The 20,826-nt window shown below is 42.2% G+C and overlaps 1 protein-coding gene across 6 annotated transcripts in view; it reads left to right on the top strand.

Annotated features, from left to right (window-relative positions):
- Positions 1 to 20,826, top strand: part of MEIS2 (Meis homeobox 2) — a gene marked incomplete at both ends in the record, with an annotated part of 226,623 nt that overhangs the window by 55,947 nt on the left and 149,850 nt on the right. For all 6 annotated transcript variants that reach the window (XM_080706915.1, XM_080706914.1, XM_080706913.1 and 3 more), the window contains one exon: positions 8,607 to 8,752. In XM_080706915.1, coding sequence (XP_080563041.1) covers positions 8,607 to 8,752 — 146 coding nt within the window. The remainder of the gene's footprint in view (positions 1 to 8,606; positions 8,753 to 20,826) is intronic.

Below are 20,826 nucleotides of genomic sequence, written 5' to 3'. Positions count from 1 at the left end.
CTGAGCATTTGGAGCCATTTGGGGCTGAATTTGCTAACTGCTGCTTATACCGCCTGAAAAGTTGAAGAGAAAGGGGCATAAAATCCCCTCTCTTTTTCCTTTTCTGCTCATCCCCCGGGGGGAGGGTGTTCAGGACCGGGGAAGCCCGAGGTAAGCCGATGAAGACTTGTTTTTTCAGTGCTCTTTTGAGTGTGAAAAAGGTGGCCTGGGTCACTGTCCTCTCTTTAATGTCACAAAACCCACACAGTTAGTAAATGTTGCATGTAAAGGAAAGCATTTCATCTCTTCTGCTTTCCCCCACGCTCGTGGGCCATGACTAGTCACTTGAAAAATCACAGAAAAATCTCACTTTAACGTGTCCAGACAGTTAGGCACAGCAGGAGAGTAAAAGAGCTCAGTAATTAGCAGGTCTCACCACTGGCCCCTCGCTTTCCCTGCATTTCTGGGCCTATAGCCCCACCCCTCCAGCCCCATCTGAAATAAAAGAAAAAAGTAGTAAACTGCTTGTGGAAAATAATTTACTTGGCTGATGGTTCTTGGAAAGCAAGTTTTGCAAGGCTAAATTCTGAAACAAGACTAGATAGGAGTGCTGCTCCTCCTCATCTTCCTCCCCCTCCTCCTCCTCCCCTCTCTTCTGCCTCCTCCTCCTCCTTTGAAATCTTGATGCAAGTTTCTCAGTGGGATGCCCTAAATTAAACTCCTGGAAAGTACTCCCTGACAACCACTGCAAGAAAATATCTTTGGATTTAGTGTATTTTAATCCTGTTTTCTAAGTACTATATTAAGAGAAAAGAGGCGAAAGGAAATTGAAAATTAGTCCACAAAGTACTGGGTGTTGCAGTTCCATGACTCCATCTCACTTTGTCTTAACTGGAAGAGCCTGAGCAGTGGGTAGCCGTTCTCTCCCAGCACTCTCTTTTTCCAGTGGAATAGCACAGATTTGAGATGGCGTACCATTTCCATAAACAATAGGGGGCACGCGTCTCAGATGGTCTCTGGGGAGGACCGTGCATATGTGTGCACAGTGGAGTACTGAGCATGGTATGACCCAGTGGCCACAGGGCAGGGAGAGTAGACGGAGGAGGCCCGGGCTCCTGGCTGCTGGTGACCAGGGCATTCCCTTCGTAGGCACTTTTTTTCTCAGCAGGCGCATGAGGTTCTACAGGCATATCTACAGGCTCTTGCTACCGACTTGTTTACTCTGTTAACATTTGAGCGTTTGCTCCTTGTGAATAAGAAATGAGTAAGACACCGGTTCTTCCGTACAAAAGCTCACGGACAGACAGATTACTGAACAGATCAATTAAAAACAGGAAAGCAAATATAACAGAAGGAAGGACAAACTGCTGAAGAAATAGCTAGCGTATACTAAATCAGTTAATGGGAACTGGGGCAAGCTTTACAAAAGAGATTCCTTTCTCACTGGGTTTTAAAGGTTGAATAGGAGTATGCTGACAAAGAATGGGAAAGGAAGAAAGAAAAACAGAAGAGAAAGGGCATTCCAAGCCATCAGTAAGGATTAATGGCATGGAATCTTAAGAGAACCCTTGATTCATAAAGCATGTTTGACTCATAAAACAGCAGATAGTCCTGTTTCAATATCATATTTAATTTGAATTTTAGGTCCACTGGAAACAAAAGCTCTACAGATAATGGATATTCCTTGTCTGTATAAAAATATGTATCTGCTTATTTCTTAGTTTATACTGTGTGTGTGTGTGTGTGTGTGTGTGTGTGTGTGTGTGTGTGTGTGACTAGGGATTGATCCCAGGGATATTCTACTACTTTTGAGCTATACTCCCAATCCTTTTTATTTCTTGCTTGGAAACGGGGGTCTCACTAGATTGCTGACAGTCACACTAAGTTTCTGAGGCTGGCCTTGGACTGTGATCCTCCTGTCTCAGCCTCCCAAGTACTGGGATTATAGGCATGCATTGCCACACCCAGCTTCAAATTTACTTTACAATAAGCTGTCACTCCATGTCTCCTTGGGACATAAATGCACACATCCTGGGCTTTATTTAGATTTATTTTGTTTGTGGTGAAGGCGGCCAGTCTCCCTTCACATCATCTTGTTCTCCCCACAGTTAGAGGGAGAGCAGAGCAGCTAAAAGCATGGGCCTTGAAGGACAAGTGCCACTCTGCCACCCTCTGCTTGGCTTTTGACAAGTTACTTAATTTCTTTGGCTCTCAGATTTTCTATCAGCAAAATGGAATTGAATAGGAAAGAGTAATTATTTCACCGATTCATGGTTAAGATTAAAAACCAGTGGAACTTGTAAGTGCCCAGTGAAGGTTACTTGTGGTAGTGACATAGCGAAAGGAACAAGAATGTTGATAGAGAAGAGATGAAGCTGGTGTGGCGGCCACGCTTGTAATCCCAACATTCGGGAGGCTGAGGTAGGAGGATCCGGATTTGCAGCCAGCCTCAGCTCCTTAGTGAGCCCTTTGTAACTCAGTAAGACCCTGTTTCAAAATAAAGAATTAAAAAAATAAGGCAGGGGGTGTCGTTCAGAGATAGAATGCCCCTGGGTGCCATCCCCAGCACCACACACACACAAAAAAATAAGAGAGAGATGATAGTCTAGACGCACTGGAGGTGCTGGACTGGGGTTGAAAACACCTAGTCAGTACTGAGTAGAAACATTCTAGGAGCGGTGTACATTTGTGTATGTGAGTACGTGTATGCAAGTACACATGACAATAGGCAAAAATATGAGCTCATCCACAAACACTTGAATACTCATATGCAAATCAGCACAGTGTCTAAAAAGCCACAGTTTCATGAATATACATATTCTAAGAGGACAAGGAGGAAGCCATACCCCTGTGGTATGAGACCGGCCACAGCACATTACCACTGTTTTTATCATCTCTTAATTCTGAATCATGCAATTGATGTTTAAAATACAGACATATTTTTGACCAAAGGGAATAAGATAATATACCAATGAAAGGAAGTGGTGTCCTTTTGCCTGGAATAGCCTGTTCGGTTGTTAGTTTGTGATACTGGGGATGGAACCCAGAGGTATTCTATCTCAGAGATATACCCCAAGCCCTTTTTATGTTTGATTTTGAAACATAGTCTCATTAGGTTGCGGAGAGCCTTGTTCTATTTATTGCTGAGGCTGTCCTTGAACCTGCAATCCTCCTGTGTCAGATTCAGAGTACTAGGGCTACAGGAGTGTGCCACCGTGCCCAGCTCTGGGATAGGTTTTATGACTAAGAATTTTATGGACGGGAACTTCCGCTTTAGGATCCTCTGCAGATCTTCTGATAGTATGCCCTTGCTCTCCCTCATTCCCTGTACGCACAGCTACAAATATGGCTTTGTCCACACCTACATGCTCTTGTTGTCCCAGGATTTCACTTCCTGCATCTAGACTTTCTCAGCATTTCTCTTTGAGGTAAGTGTTCAGCTGCTTACCATAGCAATGCCTCCTCCAGCTATGGGAAGTATGTGTGATTTCCTGGAGAGCAGCGGTGTAAGTCCAGATAGAGATGTTCTCAAAATACTCCATAGTCTGAAAACAGGAGGAGGAGGCAGAGATTAGCTTCAGGCCTGCAGACAACAACAGAGATGGCCGGCTGAGGCACACCCTCTGTGCCGCATAGTTTCTCTAGCCGAGGTGCTCCTTTGCACTGATTGTTGGCCTCACGCCTAGCATTTTAGAGTCCATAGGCTGAGGTGGGCCCGAGAATCTGCATTTTCACAACCGCTCAGCTGATACTAAAGCTGTCGGCCCTCGTTTTGAGAGCCAGTGAGTGTTCCACAGCTTCTATTTAACCTTCCCCATTGGATAAAGGATGGGGTTACGTGGTGGTAGCCAGACACCATGACTTTCCTACAGTGACTGAGGCCCAGGCCAGACTATAGGCAGTGTGCACTGATGGAAGTACAGTAGAATTTCAGCTACCTACTGCTCCTGAGGTTGTATCTCATTTCAGATTAGGCCACCTAGTGGGTAGCTCCCAAAAGCCTGTTTACAACCAATACCAGCCTAAGTGCAGAAGCTAACCTAAGGAATTCGTGAGAAACACAAGTTCCAGCCTGGTATGGTAGTGCACACCCATAATCCCAGTACTTGGGAGGTGGAGACAGGAGGATTGCAGGTTTGAGACCAGCCTCAGCAACTTAGTGAGGCCTTCCACAACTTAATGAGACCCTATTTCAGAATAAAACATAATAATAAAATAGGGCTGGGCATGTATCTCAGAGGTAGAATGCCTCTGAGTTCAACATCCGGTACCAAAAAACAAAAACAAGAACAAAAAACAGAAACAAGAAAAAACAAGTTTCTGTTCTGTGCCCTCAGATACTTTGATTGAGTCCATCTGGGATGAGGCCTTGGGACCTGCGTTTTTAACAGTCTTCTCTGATCATTTAATCTGCTTTAGATTTATCTTTGCACAAACCTGGCATACTCTTTCTCATGGCCACACACATTATTCTACTAGTGCACATGTATTTTAAGTATCCTGTCCAAAATTCAGATGTGCCTTTGGCCAAGGTATTAACAACTTTCCTTTTGTCTGTGTGGGGGGGGGCGTGGGGGGGTACTGGGGATGAACCCAGAGGCATTCTCCCTCCAAGCTACACACCCAGCCCTATTCTATTACTATTATTATTTTGAAACAAGGTCTCCCTAGGTTGATGAGAATCTCACTACTTGCTGAGGCTATCCTCAAACCTATGATCCTCCTGTCTCAGCCTCCCAAGTACTAGGATTACAAGCGTGTGGCACCAAGCTTGGCTAGCAAACTTTTTTTTTCTTTCTTCTGATATAGGGTCTTGCTAAATTGGCCCAGGCTGGCCTCAAACTTGTGATCCTCTTGCCTCAGCCTCCCAAGTTATTGGGATTATAGAGTACCTAGTGATTAGTAATCTTTTAAAAGGTGGCAGTGCTGGTAAAATGGCCTGTGGTCCAGCCTCTTAAACAGGCCCTTGTAGACACTTAGGTCTTCAAAGCACCATTTCTGGTGTGTTTGGAGTGACTTTGTACACACAGATCACCCACCTGGCCACTCCAGAAGAACCAGCTCTGGAGAGCTCTTGGGTACCATATGAGTGCGGCTCCCCACTGAGAGGATTTTCAGAAAGAGACAGGGCCCTTGGACAAGCCCATTGATTAGTTCACCTATTCACTTGCTCAAAGACAAGTGTGTATCTGTTCTGGTCAGGCATGGAACTGGGCTTGTAAGGATGAAAAGATAAATAAGAAACAGTGCTCTTTCCCAAGGGTTCCACAATTTTGAATCCTAACTTCAGATGCTGAGTTATATGCTATTAGCTTTGAGACCTCCTTTAGCGCATGCATTTATGATAGTATATACAGCCTTTTGGCACATTAATTCATTTGGCACATGGAAAGGTAGATTACCAGCCATCTTACACACACGTACACACGCACACATACTGCATAGCCTTAAAGCGAGAAAACAATACCCACTTATCAGTTACTACCCTTAGCATCATCTGCAAAATTTTATTTTAGGGGGCAGAACATAGAGTTGCGTCCCCCAAATTTCCTTTATGCTGTTGTTGGTACTCTATTCGGGAGCTGGCTCCTAGTCCATTGGAGGAAAAAACAATGGTAATTATTGTTGTATTTGGAAAGGGGAAATTCCTCTTTTAATAGAGGCATAAACACTAACATTAAAAGTCTTCCATTTAATATTCAATTGCCAACACAAATATAGACATATTTTGCTTACAATTATTTGTTATGTAGAAATTAAATTCAAATGTTTTATAAAATTTATGTAAAATGGGCTGCTTTACATTAAAATTCATGCAATGCTCCTCTTTCTCCAGTTTAATTCAGTCATCAAAGGATGCTCAAGCTAGCTCTATTTTTTTCTTGAGCTAAATATAGTGAACCATATAGTTTAAAGGCATTATCAACCCTCTTTGCTTTTAAACAAGAGAAAATGCACTGTAGAAATTCCGTCTCTCATTTTTAAGGTCATTGATTGGGTTAAAAAGGCAAATGCCTTTTTTCATTGAACTTCCTTCAAATAAACCATTAACCTTTTAAAATAAGTATGTTCAAAAATCTATCAAAAAAAGCTAAATGAGATTTTAACAAAATCCTGACAATTTCAGCTTAAACATATACACAGAAACCATATGTGCTTAGGAAGAAATATATACACACAGGCATTGTTTACAGAGTATGTTTTTATATTTGGAAGACACTGAAGGAAGAGTTATTCCATACATACATTATCTGCAATGTACATTCAGATAGCCCACAGAGATTCTACATTAAGAGACAAGAATATCTCTATCCAGGGTGGGGAGACAGACAGACGGACTGACTTCAAACTTGCACTTGCAGTGTGGATTTTTTCCTCATCTTCGGGTACTGCTTTTCAAAATCGCCTCGGGCTACAGAACAGCACCTCAGATCCCCAAGGCCCACTGCCTGGCTCCTAATAGCCACTCTCCATCTGTGTCACATGAGCAGCTGATGAGATCGCTCCAGTGTCTGTATTTTGGAGAGCACATCCACCCAGGTTAAAATGCTAGGGTTGCCAAGGAGCAGTCAGAAGCCATTAGTGTGGGTGAGAATTTGCCTTGCAGCAGTTCCTTGGCATGGTGGAAAGCACGTGCATGTGCCGTGGTGTGAGCCTGTGTGTGTGTGCGTGTGTGTGTGTGTGTGCGCGCGCACGCGTGCACACAGGCGACACCCTGGTGTACATGTATGTGCAGGGAGCAAATGAAGACTAGACTCTGTAAATCCAGTATTCAAAAGTCAAATGCCTTTGTTAGCCCATACAGTGATTCCTTCTTTGACAATTTGAACTGCCTGCCTGCCTGTCTCTGTCTCTCTCTCTCTCTTTCTCTCTCTCTCTCTCTCTCTCTCTCTTTTATCATAACAGAAGGCAAAGAAAAAGAGAACAGCAACTTGGGGTCGTGCTCTAGTGTTGGGCAGATGGAAGGGAGCTGCCTTGCCTTGGGGCAGGGTGGTTGTAATGAAGTGGCCTGTCAGTCTGTAAATAGTGAGGGTCATCTCTTCCATGTGATGGAGGGTATCACATTGCAGTGAAAATGGAAATGTCAATAAAATTAATCTGCCAGCTCTTTGCTGTGGTTTTTCTGCTTCTTTGGTCAAAGAAGGTTGAGGTTGTTTTTTTTTTTTTTTTTTTTTTTCTTTTTTTTTCAGTGAAAAGGAAAAGGTATAAGCGAAGCACACAGAGCAAGCAAACCCAGAAGTTAGAAGGCCACTGCCCCAGCGGGCAGGAAGTCTGTGTTGTAGCACAGTTGGGGAGGAGGGAGCTGCGAGCTGGTGGATCTGTAGCATTCCTGGGGAAGCTGCGGAGCGTCCAGCTCAGGCTACATTGAGCACAGAGTTTATTGTTTTAGGCTTTCTTGGACAAGGTTTTTACTTAGCATGGGATTTATGGCATTTACTGCTAATGAATGTCTATTCTTAAATTACAAAAACCCCCATCTCAGCGCAATTCCCAGATGTCCTTCCAGGACCCCGGCTTCTTAAACACCAGCAGGGAGCATAAACTCTCCACTTCTCTGTTTTCCTCTTTCGTGTGGCTCCAGGCTAATGATGTGCAAGGAAAACACAGCCATCTATAAAGCCCCAGTGCTGTCCCCATATTCTTCATTTATTTTGCATTTGATTATGCCACAAGTCGGATCTTGTTTCTTTCCCTTTTTTTAAGTTATTAGTTCAAATATTAATGTAGGGATATGGCATATATTGCTGCTCTTGATTGATGCCTTCCCAAAAACAGGAAGACGTGCTCGTATGAATTTTAAGAAAGTAGGGGTCCTGCAATGCCTTGCCAGAAGAGTTTTTCAGATACATAATTTAGATGCCCTCCAGGCAGGCTTTCAAGGCATTTTTGCCGGAGGGCAAGAAAAAATAACTATGACTGTTAAAAGTAAATGATTTTTGCTAATGCACAATTAATGCCAGAGAAAAGCACAGAAGAGAAAGATGTTGATAGAAACTTCTGATTAAGTGAGCACCCTACCTTGATGCGCATCTCCCCCCACCCCCACCCATGATAATGATCAGTGTGGTGCAGAGAGCTAAAAGTTTTTATGTCATGCAGATGCAGAGTGCAGGATCCTGTGAGGAGTGTGCTGAGTGTGTGCTTAGGAGGTGACAGTTCTAGGAGGGGCTGAGCCGGCAGTGTGTTATGTGCAATCAACGGTGACACAGTTACTGTCACCTATGCAGGCAGCCTAGAATATATAGACTACAGAACATTTAACTTGATTACCCTCCTAGATGTGTTCACTCTGGGCAGGGGGTGCATTTCCATTGAATGGTTTTTCTGATGGTGGTTTTTCCACATTGGATTCCATAATTGACAAAGAGCTACTGCACTGTGTCAAGCACACAATTATAATTGAATTAATGATATGGGCAAGTGTGAGACACACAAAATTAACATTTGAAGAGGCCTGGTTTAATTTTGTCTTTTACATATTTGTGTCTCCAATTATACTTTAATGAAAGAGAATATACCCGCTTAATGGATTTCTTTCAACAAGCTCAGCCGAGCTCGCCATTAGCCGCACGTTGTTGGCACCCTTACTGTGTCTTCTCTAATGTATTTTTATTTTTTCCTACTAGGAGATGGTTTAGACAACAGTGTAGCTTCACCTGGTACGGGTGACGACGATGATCCAGACAAGGACAAAAAACGCCAGAAGAAAAGAGGCATTTTCCCCAAAGTAGCAACAAATATCATGAGAGCGTGGCTCTTCCAGCATCTCACAGTAAGTCAAGATGAAAGAGAAAAAGAAAGTTTTTGTTGTTTTGCTAAGTTTCCCCTATGGTCTCTTGCAGATTAAAAAAAAGGGGGGGGGTATTTATTCTCTCTGTCTTGAAATCCTGGTGATCTAGAGAGCAGTAAAGATTTTATCAACTGTTACCTTCCAAAGAGCATCCTCTAGAAAAGTAGCAGGGGTTTGTCTTAAAAGACCAGCATGTGGACCTTACTGAAAATGGTCTCAGATCCTAAACAGTGTCTCTAAGTAAATTTGTTATTTATGCTGAAAGGGTTGAGAGTGACTTCAGATTATATACCCACAACCAAAGGAAATGGCTGCCTGATGCTCAGGAATCCACGAGCATTGCCGATTACACTGTTACTGAAAGCCGTCTCCTCCAGGAGGCAAAAAGAAAAAAAGAAAAAGCATCTTGCCACATGCATGTCCAAGCTCACACTATCAGGTGCAGTTTTACTTGCTAAAGCAGTTTGCAAACATGTCATTTATTTATATGACGAACGCCTTTGTTTGTAAGGTGGAAATTAAAGATTCTTTTTACCTGTTCAAGTCCATTACCGTAACAGCTAACCCCATTCACTTCTGGGAAAAGATTAGCTATGTGCAACATTTTTAAATTAACAGTTTATCTTCTAGTTTGTGATCGGTTTTATGTGTTGGTTTATACTGCTGACTCTAAGACTTTCATGACAACAAAAAAAGTGACAATATACTTTTACAGAGGAACTAGGCATGCTTATATTTTACTGTCCTGTTGGAGATACTGGGAAAATGGTAAACATTTCTGAGGATGCTTCTTGCCATGATATTGTTTTCAGGCCAATCTCCTTAGGCTGATGCTTAAAAGTAGAGTAACCCGTTGGAAGCTGAAGGTCTTCTTTGATTATCCAACTTGTGTGTTGCCATGCTGAATGACATTAGTTACAGTGTCATGGGCCCGGGACAAGGTTCCACTGTTATTTATGGTGGCGGCTGCTGACCTGCTCCTCTCAGGGATCTGCAGAGGGCAAGGGGCGGAGCGGTGGTGGGGAGGACAAAGTGATAGATTCACACTCTTAAATCGGCCATTTTGATGTAAGGACATTAGTAGCAAACTAAGGTGTATCGATCTGGCCTGTGGTGTCAGGATTAGCTGCAAGAACCAACGGGCAGCCGTGGTTCTGGTTATTCCTGCCTCGCAGCTATGGCCATTTCAAAGGTCAGGGCCCTGCACCGCCTTGGCTCAGAGGAATTAGACGGAACATGCGGTCTCTGGGCTGATTACTTAACCAAAGACAAAATAATGAGTCCTAAGCAAATACTGACTAATTGAAAGGGCTGTAAATCCATTACATATTGGTCAGGGATAATCAGGAGTATTTAATCACTTTTATCTATTCAGGAGCACTGAAGCTGCAACAGCAAAGCTCTGAACCTTGCCATGTGGTTATTCTTCTCATCATTATCAAAATTACTTCACAGCTGTTCTTTGCTACATCACCTCAGCTGGAGATTTACTAACCTGTAAAATGTTTTTAATTTGGAAGTCGAGTGAGTGTGAGGGGAGGGGCTTCTCATTTTTAACCCGAGGTTTGTTTGGTTAGAGTAGCAAGGAAGAAAGGCAGGCGGGGCGCCGCCCCGGGCAGGCCGTGGGGCTCCTGACCACCTAACTCACCTGTTTGGTTTCCTACCCCTGGATTTCTGTCCTGCCTGGCCTTTCGGAGCTGAAAATCAACTTCAGCAGTGGGTTTCCAAAGCAGACACCTGCGTGAGTTTTCATCCTCTCTGCCGTCAGGACCAGTGTCACAGAAGAGCAGACTTTAGGGAACCCGGCTGCTCTGTGGACAAATGGGGACAACTGAAACTCGGGAAGGGGCTCGGGAAGGGGCTCGACTAGCTGAATGAAGGTCAAGGACCCACGCCTCCCTAGTCACTACCTCTGGGCCTTTCTTCACCACATCGCGGTGACTTGGCTAAACTGAGACTCGTCTTTAGCAGGTGCATAGAGATCTCAGAAGCTCTGACATCATGTACTCCAGGGGTGGGAGGTAATGGAGAAGCCCAGTGTTGTTTTCTTTGCATTTTTAAAAAATGCTCCCCAGCCTTTCTGAATAGAGAAGACTTTCTGTCCTGGAAGTGTCAGGAGCCCTCGGTGGGCTTCTTCTTGTCCCGGTAATGTTGTGCCACCCACCTCCCTGCCCAGGACTGTGCCATTGTGCACCCTGGCCACTGACTGAGAGCTGCGGGCCGCCGGTGATCCTGGGCATTTGCGGTTCTGCGGCACAAAAAGCCAAGAGCAAGAGGTTATCCTCACCCCAAAAGAGCTTCCAGCTGGTTCAATGCATACAAGGCTTTGTGCAGAATTCTTTATCTGACTAAAATATTTAATGAATGCTGGCCCTTGAGGTGGGGATGCAAGACTCAGATAGCCCTGAGCTGGGGAATGAGGAACCTAGCATTTCAAGTTCGGTTTTCCTCTCCACTGGCCGAACCTCAGTTCAGTCCATTAAGTTGTCTGGATTCTCTTTTAATTTTTTTCCCCCAATGAAAGCAAATATAGGCTCCTTTCCCGTGCTGCTACATTTGGGTCCTGCTCAGGGAAATCAGAGGGCTCTGCCCAGCCTGGTCCTTCCTTTTCCCTTTTGGCTGAAGGGTTTGGTTTTCCCCTCCTCCCATGACCTCCTTTCGCCGAGTGCCCCCTTGTCACCTTCTCCCGCTGGCTTTGTGTTCCCGCGCTCTCTGCTTCCCTCCTTGCCTTGTTGTGTCTTCCTTGTATCTTTGGGAAATTCTCCCCAGCTCTCTCTCCGCAAATGTTCTCCCTCTTCATCCACACTCTTCCCCCACTTGCAGAGAAGAGGTTAGTAACTTTGATGAGGATGGTCTTGTAAAACTTTTACTTCCCAATCTTTAATGAGCTGAAAGATTTACTCAGCTATAATTCTGAGCTCAGAAACCAAGAATAGAGAGCCCTAACTCGCGACATGTTAATTTAGGCTTCTTTTCTTACTTGCACTAACAGGCATGAGGAAGTCCCTGGAAAGAGAGATGCCCCAGTATATTTTTCTGTCATTTAATTAATTTCAACTTTCAAAGTGAAATGTTGGCTCAGGCTCACTGAAAATAGATGTAGTCTAAATTATTATTTCATGTAAATTTCTTTACAAGTGCATGATTCAATGTGCATTTCTCCATTATTAGTCTCTTTAACATTATTTCAAACTGGTCTTGTTCCCTTTTGTGCAGTATGACCTGTTCTTGTATTACAATAATCCCCGATGTACCCTTTTTTCTTTCTTTTTAAAAAAAGAAGCTAATTGAATTATCTCATTATTTTAATTTGTTAAGCAAATGTATTTTGCATCTCAGGATGTGTTCTTAAAGAAGGGGGCTGCTAAGGCTTTGCCCCCTGAATGGGCCATTGGCCCATTTTGACATTCACGCATTCATTAACTAGCAGAACATAAAAGAACTCTGGTTGTATTTTTTTTTCCAAACACCCAACCAGCACGGAGCAACTTTTTCCAATAAGCCACAGGGGTCTCTCTACATATGTTCTCAACTGCAAGCTATTGTCACCTATTCTGAATACCTCAAAAGGCCCAGAGAGGAAAAAAGCCCACCTTAACAAAGGCCAACTGTAGCAATTGTTAAGTCTTAGTCTCAATATGACAAAAATCATTAACCTTCAGTTTTCTTGGAAGAACAAATTCCACTACAACTGTAACAGTTAAAACAATCTTTCAAATTCCTATGTGCTACCAACTTCAGGGGGAAAAGGTAACAAATTGGTTGATGATAATCATTTACATTGAAGAAAATATTTAAACTAAAACCAAAGAAGAATTTTTAAAATCCAAGGTATTTTATGATCAAAGAATTTCTGTCTTCAGAATCAAGCATTTTGAGTTTGTTTCATCTGAGGCTAAATAATGACTTTCTTGTTTCTAACTACCTATTCCCAAAATGTCATTTAAAAACATCCCCTCTAGAAAAAGCACTTTTTCTTAAAAAGAAAATAAATCCATGTTTTTTTCTCAGAAATTCAATTAGTAAAAACACTATACATTACCCTCTTCCTTTGGTTGATGGCTCTGCCTGGCTTCTTGAGTTAAAAAAATGTAGAAAAGACTGAAGAAAGAATCTGTTAGAAATATATAGGATTTACTAGAAAGTACTCAGTGGCCAAAAAAAAAAAAAAAAGCAAAAAAATTAGGGAAATTCTAGAGAAGTTTATTCCTTTAGTTAACACATGGAGATTATGGTATCATAAAAGTAAGCCTGCCATTACAAGAATTTTTATTTGACTTCAAAGATGGTTAAAGAAACAGCAGGAAATAATACCCAGGCTGACAGTTTATTTATAACCATAATACCTCCTCCACGCCAAGAAGCCCTCAGTGTGTTCAGGTAGGCTCTTGGGCACCTCCACTTGCCCCTTCGAGAGCCCCCCCAGTTGTGTTGCAAAGAATATACTCGATCATGGAAGAAAGACACAGAGTGCTCTCACACTAAGACTCACTGCACTTGCTCCTCCCCATTTCTGACTAAAGGTCTTTGAAAACACAGGGATAAAGACAGGCGTATTGTTGATTCAGAAGTTTTACTTAAATGTGACATAATATCATGCAGCCTCCTGGAAACCTCCAGTCATAGACACTGCCCTTTATCTATGACCAAACACTTTGCCTGTCTCTGTATCTGTGGGCATGGCAGAGAGGATGAAACCTGCTACTTGATTTTTACTAATTTCACTCCTTGCCTATTAGAATTTGTTTTATGAGATTTGGGAAAAGGCCTGCATTTGGTAATAATAATATATTTTAACATCTATCAGCCAAAGGAGACCGAACCCAAGTTATAAGAAAATACAGTTGCAAGTTACATTAGAGGAACATGTCTCTCTTCTTCATTGAGTTCATGAAGCTCTTATGATAGTAAAATTAATCACATCAAAATTGTTATTATTCTTTACGTGTGTACATACATATGCACAAACGGGATGGAGAGATAGAGGGAGGCAGGGGAAAGGTATAGACTTATTTTTCCTTTTAACTGTTTTCTTTTCATCTTGAGATCCAAGATGTTTGTGTATGGGGGGGGGACTGTCCTAGTTAAGAGCATAGGGCTTAGAATGTACAACACAGTCAATATTCGATCTTTACCCTTTCTGAGGATCATTTTCCAAATCTGTAGAAGAGAGATGGCTTTATACCCTCCAGTTAGGGTTATTATAGGGATTGAGATCTATAAAGTACCTAGACACATGCCTGGCTCATATAATAAGCACCTAATATAAAGTGACTCTAATTCTTGGTATAATCTCGTTGAATGGCTAGCAGCTTAGCTCAATAGATTTGGGCATCTGAATTACCACATTCTTTCCTGGGACTGTATGAAATAGGAAGACCAGATTTTTCCAATAGATCCCAAATACCCCCCGTAGGAGAGAACATGGTCTAAGCCTTCCCTTCTGAAGGCTGCTCCTGGATAGTAGATCGAAGAGAGTCCTGATGTCTACTGAAAATTAGAGGGTCTAAGTGAGACTTCTAGGATGGAGTGGGAAGTGAAGCAGAAACTAGAACAGTTCAGAATGCCTCAGCAGGACCTACTTTTGGTGGAGAATGTGCTTTTGACCGTCCAGGCTCCAGATCTACAGAGTCTAAACTAGCTGAGTTCTTCAGACTGCTCAAACCCAGCCTCTCTGTGAGACGTTGTTTTGTTTTGATTTTGCAGTACCAGGAATGGAACCCAGGGGCATTGTACCTCCGAGCTACACCCCCAGCCCTATTTGTTTTAGTCTTTTTATTTTTGAAACAGGGTCTCACTGAGTTGCAAAGGGCCTTGCTAAGTAGCTGAGACTGTCCATGAAGCACGATTCTCCAGTCTCTACCTCCAGAATGCTGGGATTACAGGTTTGCGCCACCTTGCCTGTTTCCCTGAGATATTATGATACGCTTTTCTTTTTTTAATGGATCACTGAATGTGAAATTAGAAGTCATGGGTTTGTGCTCTCTGATCTTGGATAAGTTTTTCAGTCTCTCCGAACCTATTCCTTATTTTCAAAATGAAAATAATAAATAACTACCATAGTTGGCTGGTGGGGTCGCTCTGTGGCCCAACATGCTGCACAGTTCCAAGGATCTTGGGTCTTAGGATTGGATGCTTGGGTTTCCAGCTGCTGGAGACAGTGAGGTTTAGATACATAGTGCTGTCCACGTTATTTATCTCCACCCCTAAACATATTCATGAAGTCTCTGTGATAATTTTTATCATTAGACATCTCTTTAAAGACCTCCAATTGAATTGATATTTCATGGACAGTAGTTTTTTTTTTTTTTTTTTAACTTGGAAATTAGTGCCTTAATATTCCGAGACTGGTCTACTTAATACTAACAGCTATGGCCACATTAGTGTCAAATAGGAAGTGTAGGTCTTACCTATACAGCAAGAGATGAGATGACCCTTCTCATATCCAGAGATGCAAACGTGCACTGAATCCCAGCAGGGCTCATCGGCTGAGAAATACACGGAAATGCATATGCAGAGCACACCGCTGAAAAACACCGGCCCAGGGGGTGGGGGAGCTTTCCACAAGCACGAGGCAGAGCAGGACTGCCCTCTCCTTCGCCTTTACATGGCTTTTTCTGCTTGCCTGGAGAAAACATCTGTGAGTTATTTGAATGGAACCTTATATTAGAGATGGTCCGAATTGGTGTCATCTCTGTTTAATTTCAGGAAATGATGTCACAATGCATTAAATAACAATGCCAGGTGATTTATTTTCCTGTGGACATGCTGTCCTAAGCATTCCTCTTCTCTTGCAAAGTTTCCAATTAACTCTAAGCTTGTGTGTTCTCCCCATCCCATAATGATTTCCAGGGGTGGGGGCAGGAGATTGGGGTGGGAAGAGTAGGAATTTCAGAGGTTGCCGAGGTTCAATGGTAATGGCACATCCATCACGTCCTCACTGGGACAGGAAGGGACTGAACGTCAGGGCTGAGATCACCAGTGGCAACCTGCAGTAGCGTTGGCTGGTCTTAAAGAATGTCTGAGGAAGAAAGCCTCTGTGTTCTGATGCTGGCGTCCAGAGAGACACTGTAATTTTAATAGTGACCTGTGTACTGTAGCTTCTGCCTTTATCAAAGTTTCTATGCACTGCCTTCTTCCGTAAAGAATAGAGGACATAAGTCAATTCTGTGTGCCATCTGTTGTCGTTTTTTACAATTTCTCAAATTAAAGAGACAGGCCAAAAATTGAATGTTGCATTGAATCCTAGAAACTCTTTTGGAAGAGAATTGCAAGTGGATTTACATGCTTATCACGATGCTTATCACACTGCTTACCATGCCTGTTGCCATGTCATGACCTTTTACCTGAGGTGCCAGTGTGGTAGAAGTGGCTATGGAGGCTTCTGCATGGGGGAGGTTCCTGTGTTTGGGATTTAGCAGGTGTCACGGTCCCCATGGGTTCCCAGTGACATGGAGGCCAGGTCACTGGTACAGTAGTGTTGCCTTGGCTTTTGGTAAGGGTGACATGCACAATCTCCAGATACAAAACACTTCCAAGATATCAGACAACCCTGTTTAAAAATTAAGATAGATAGTCGGGCATGGTAGCACATGCCTGTAATCCTAGCAGTTGGGAGGCTAAGACCAGGAATCATGGGTTTGAGAACAGCCTCAGCAAGTAGTGAGACACTCATCAACTTAGTGAGATGCTGTTTCAAAAGAAAAATAAAATCGGGCCAGAAGTGTACCTCAGAGCTGTAACGTCCTTGGGTTCAATCCTCAGTACAAAAAAAAAAAAAAACCCCAAAAAACAAGATAGACTAAAAATTAATTCTTAGATTATGAGCTCCTAACTGACAGACTGTTTTTAAAAAATCAATAACAGAGCTGGGGATGGTGGCACATGCTTGTAATCCCAGTACTTGGGAGGCTGAGACAGGAGGATTGCAGATTCATAGCCACTCTCAGCTACTTAGTGAGACCCTCCACAATTTAGTGAGACCCTGTTTCAAAATAGAGCTGTGGCTATAGCTTAGAGGTAGAATGCCCTCTTCAGCCCCCAGTTTCACAAAAACAAACAAACAAACAAATAACCGGTAGGCAGAGCACAGAAGGTATTTAGGGTGCCCAAACCATATCGTATGATATTATAATGGTCGATGTATGTAACTATACATTTGTCTAAATCGATAGAATGCACACTGCCAGCAGTGAACCCTCCCATAAACTCCGGACTTTGGGTGATAATGCTGTATGACTATGGGTTCATGGATGGTAACAAATGACTCCAGAGGAAAATGTTGATAAGGGGAGGAGTGCCGGGGGAGGGGCGGTGCACTGTGAAGGCAGGGCGTATATGGGAAATCTCTGTACTCGCCTACCAATTTTGCTGTAAACCTACAAACAATAAAAAATAAAGTATGTGTGTGGAGAGAGAGGTGTTGTGGGGGATGAGCCCCAGGTTACAGTACTAAGCCTTAAGCCTTGTTTTTATCTTTTATTTTGAAACAAGAAATTTGCTAAGTTGCTGAGGGCCTCACTAAGTTGCCGAGGCTGGCCTTGAACCTGTGATCCTCCTGTCTCAGTCTGTCAAGTACAGGGATTACAGGCATGTGCCACCATGCCTGGCTAATAAAGTCTATTTTAAAAAAATAAGTAATTGAGTGAGAAGATTGAAGAATGAAATGCTTATTAAATTACCATAAAAAAGAAACTAAAATAATGAGAGGCTCAAAGTTTAGCACCCAATCTCATAAAATATCACTTGAAGTATAATTGTTTAAAAATACACTAAAGAATTCAAGGAGATTTGAGGACCCTTGAATAAAGGAAAATAGAAGGCATGTGCATATCTGAATATTCAGCTATTTAAAAACTCCAAGAATAGAGTGCCATTAAATGCTGTTTAGTGAAACCCCTGAATATTCATTCAAATGATAGGAAAATTTCCATTTCTTCCTTCCACATGACCACAGTTTCCGAGTATGTTCTGTGGAGGAGTGGAGTTATCAGGCACTAAAGGCCAAGTTTCCTGGGTTATGAGAACACGCAGTGACCCTCAGCGTGGCTCCAGGAGAGGGTCATAAAGCGGCCTCATCGTTCAGAAGTAATTTTGACTTTACACAGTGTGACTGTGCAGGTTTCAGGGACTCTTGGAAGTACCTTGCCTTCTCGGCGCTGTCGTCTGTTTTTGCAGTTTGGAACAGATTACGAAGTGTGCAGATGCTATCCTGCCCCGCTGCTCCTGCTAAGCAATACTGACTCGGGAGGAAGCATCAGGTTGGCGGAGTGGGCTTCGCCTCAGCACGTTTGTGTGCTACGTGCCTCTTCCTACATTGATTGGCAGCCGTTGTTTACAGTATGCAAAGTAATCACTTGGCACTTTTAAAGGTGTATTATCCTCTTAAAACATAATAGTAATGCCATTTTCATGCTTTTACATTTGCTATTCATATTTTGAACTGCCAAGTCCCAAATCTGCCAGAACTAATTTAAGTTGTCTTTATCTAATAGTGGATAAGTTGTCAAGTCATAGTATAATGGTAGATAATTTTTCTTAAACTATGGTTTTACTTCTTGATTGTAATAGATAACATGAATATTTGTGGAATCTGACTTGAGTGTCCACAGAAAAGATATGTGACAACTCAAGTGATTAGTGTTGTGGGATTCTGGGATGAAGAGATATTATTATCCGGTTATTTTGAGCATTATGGGAAATTAACATGGCTAATAATCAGCCCTCTTCCAGTCATCTCCTCCCAAAATTACCCATATTTGATTTGCCAAACATAGCCAGATAATGAAGATCCACTCTTGCTAATCTCTGCACCAAATCTCATTACTTCTCTTAATTTCAATACTATGAAAAAAATCACATTTAATACAGCTGCTTAATTTTTTCTTCTTAATTCTTACATCATTCCCCTACAAACATGAATAGTTAAGAGTTAATGTTGGCTTAAAATATGTGTCAATTTTATAAATAATAATTTAGAAAGAGATACTCCCACAATTCTGGTCATACTATAATGGTAAAATAAATGGCTTATTTCCTAGCCGGAATACATGGTGTGACTCCATCGTAAGCTGACAATAAGCAACCCAACTGTACTGGGGTTGGTGCTCCACTAGTCTTTTAAAAAGCAAAAGGTTTTTATCAATAGAAGAGATGAATGCTGGATTGTTCCCTATAGGTCTAGTGACACGTTAGAATTCTCTATAAAAGCAGTCTTATTTTTTTCCCCATGGTGAAAAGTTATAGGTTCCATTTCAGTGTTTCAGGATACCTGCAGGCAGCTCATGAGTTGTTACACTTGTTTTAAACCCTGCTTCACAGGGAATTAAAAAAAAAAGTAGTAAGAGAACATAGGAATACGGGGTCATTATAGTCAATTATAGGCGCGGTTTTTGCATTAGTTTCTGCAAAGGCTTAAGTTGATACCTGAATAGCAAAATCTCACTGATTAGTTGACGGCTCTTTGATACAGACCCCTCTTAAAGCTCAGTCCCAGAGCTTTTATGTTCTCTGGTGAACTGCTTAAGTGATTATCAAATATGACTCTATGGGAAGACATTGGGCTATTTGTTGTTTATTTCTTTGTTTGTTTTGTGGTGCTGGGATGAAACCTAGCTAGAACATGCTGGCAAGTGTTCTACTACAAAGCTATATCTCTGCTCCAAGGTATAGTTTATAATAGGGCTTTTATTGCCAGTCTAAGGATTATATATAATTTATATAATTATAATGTAACTGGAGGATCGTGGTTCATGACAGCCTCAGCTACTGAGCGAGGTACTCCGTAACTTAGTGAGATGCTGTTTCAAAATAAAGAATAAAAAATAGGTCAGAGAGTATATCTTGGAGGTAGAATGCCCTTGGGTTCCGACCCCCAGACCTGAAAAAAAAATCAGTGATTTTTCTTGCCTTTAGATAATGAGAACAATCAGTTATTTCTTTATGTCTATAAAAACAATCATTTCAGGGCACAGGGAAATAAATATGTACTGTTTACAAGGCTGTCTGTACTAGAGGCAGCGGAGTTAGGACCGAGTTGAAGTTACTCGATTAGAGTCTTGGCTCAGCTTTTGCTCTCTTGTTTATCTTGGGCAAGGCATTTAATTTATCCAAGAGCCCCCTTGAAAAGAGCAAAATTCTAAGCAAGAATAAAATCATATCACTAATATTTTCTATAACCCACTGAAATAATTAATGTGCCCTGTGTTAGTTTCATGAAGCCTGCCCTTGGATATGCATGAAACACTTGTCAGAGAAAAAGATCGCACGTTTGTCCTTCAATCTTAGTCTGGAATGGGAATGAGGTTCTGCAGATCTCACGAGGTGTACGAGGAGAAGGAGCAAAAGACCTTCCAGTCCACTCATGTGGTGGCCCAGACCCGGTGGTATCATAGGCCAGAGTAATGTTTTAACACACACATTTTGCCATAAACATATTCTTACTTGTGTCATCACAACTCTATTACCTACAGTGTTGTAGCTATCTATAAAGGGATTTGGACATCTTTGTTCGTAAGCTCCTCATCCTGAGAAGTCATTGGTCCACAAGCCTGCTGCTATTCATCTTAGGCAAGCTGGTGGGAGAGTGGCTTTACATCTCTGAAGTGGTGATCATTTACCCCCAGCTAAGTGAAATGGGCAGAACCCTATGCCAGACACAAAATTGCCTCATTGCAGCCAGAGATTAGTAGGATTATATATCTGAATCATATTTCGGGCTTCCTTAATTCTCTGCTTAGAGATTTGCAGATTTTACAGCTCTTCAGACAGAATCTGCTTTGGCTCGAGCACAGAATCTGAATGGGAGAATAGCAAGGGAAGCTTTGCAAGGCATACTGAGGCCTTACTTTCAGACACACTGGTCAAATATTTCAGATGAGGGACCTCTGTAGAAGTTAGAAATGATGGCACAATAGTTTGAGGGTTGAAGCTGAAATTTGTAGAAGTAATGTTTGTTGTTAGAACATTGGATAAAGGTTAGTAAGGGAGAGAATGCAGAGCGGGGATAGGAAGGTAGGTCTGGCCGGATCTTTTTGAAGACTGCATGGAAGGGTAGG

The sequence above is a fragment of the Muscardinus avellanarius genome (assembly GCF_963383645.1).
Source record: "Muscardinus avellanarius genome assembly, chromosome: 12".
NCBI lineage: Eukaryota > Metazoa > Chordata > Mammalia > Rodentia > Gliridae > Muscardinus > Muscardinus avellanarius.
This window is presented reverse-complemented; position numbering and strand designations above follow the sequence as displayed.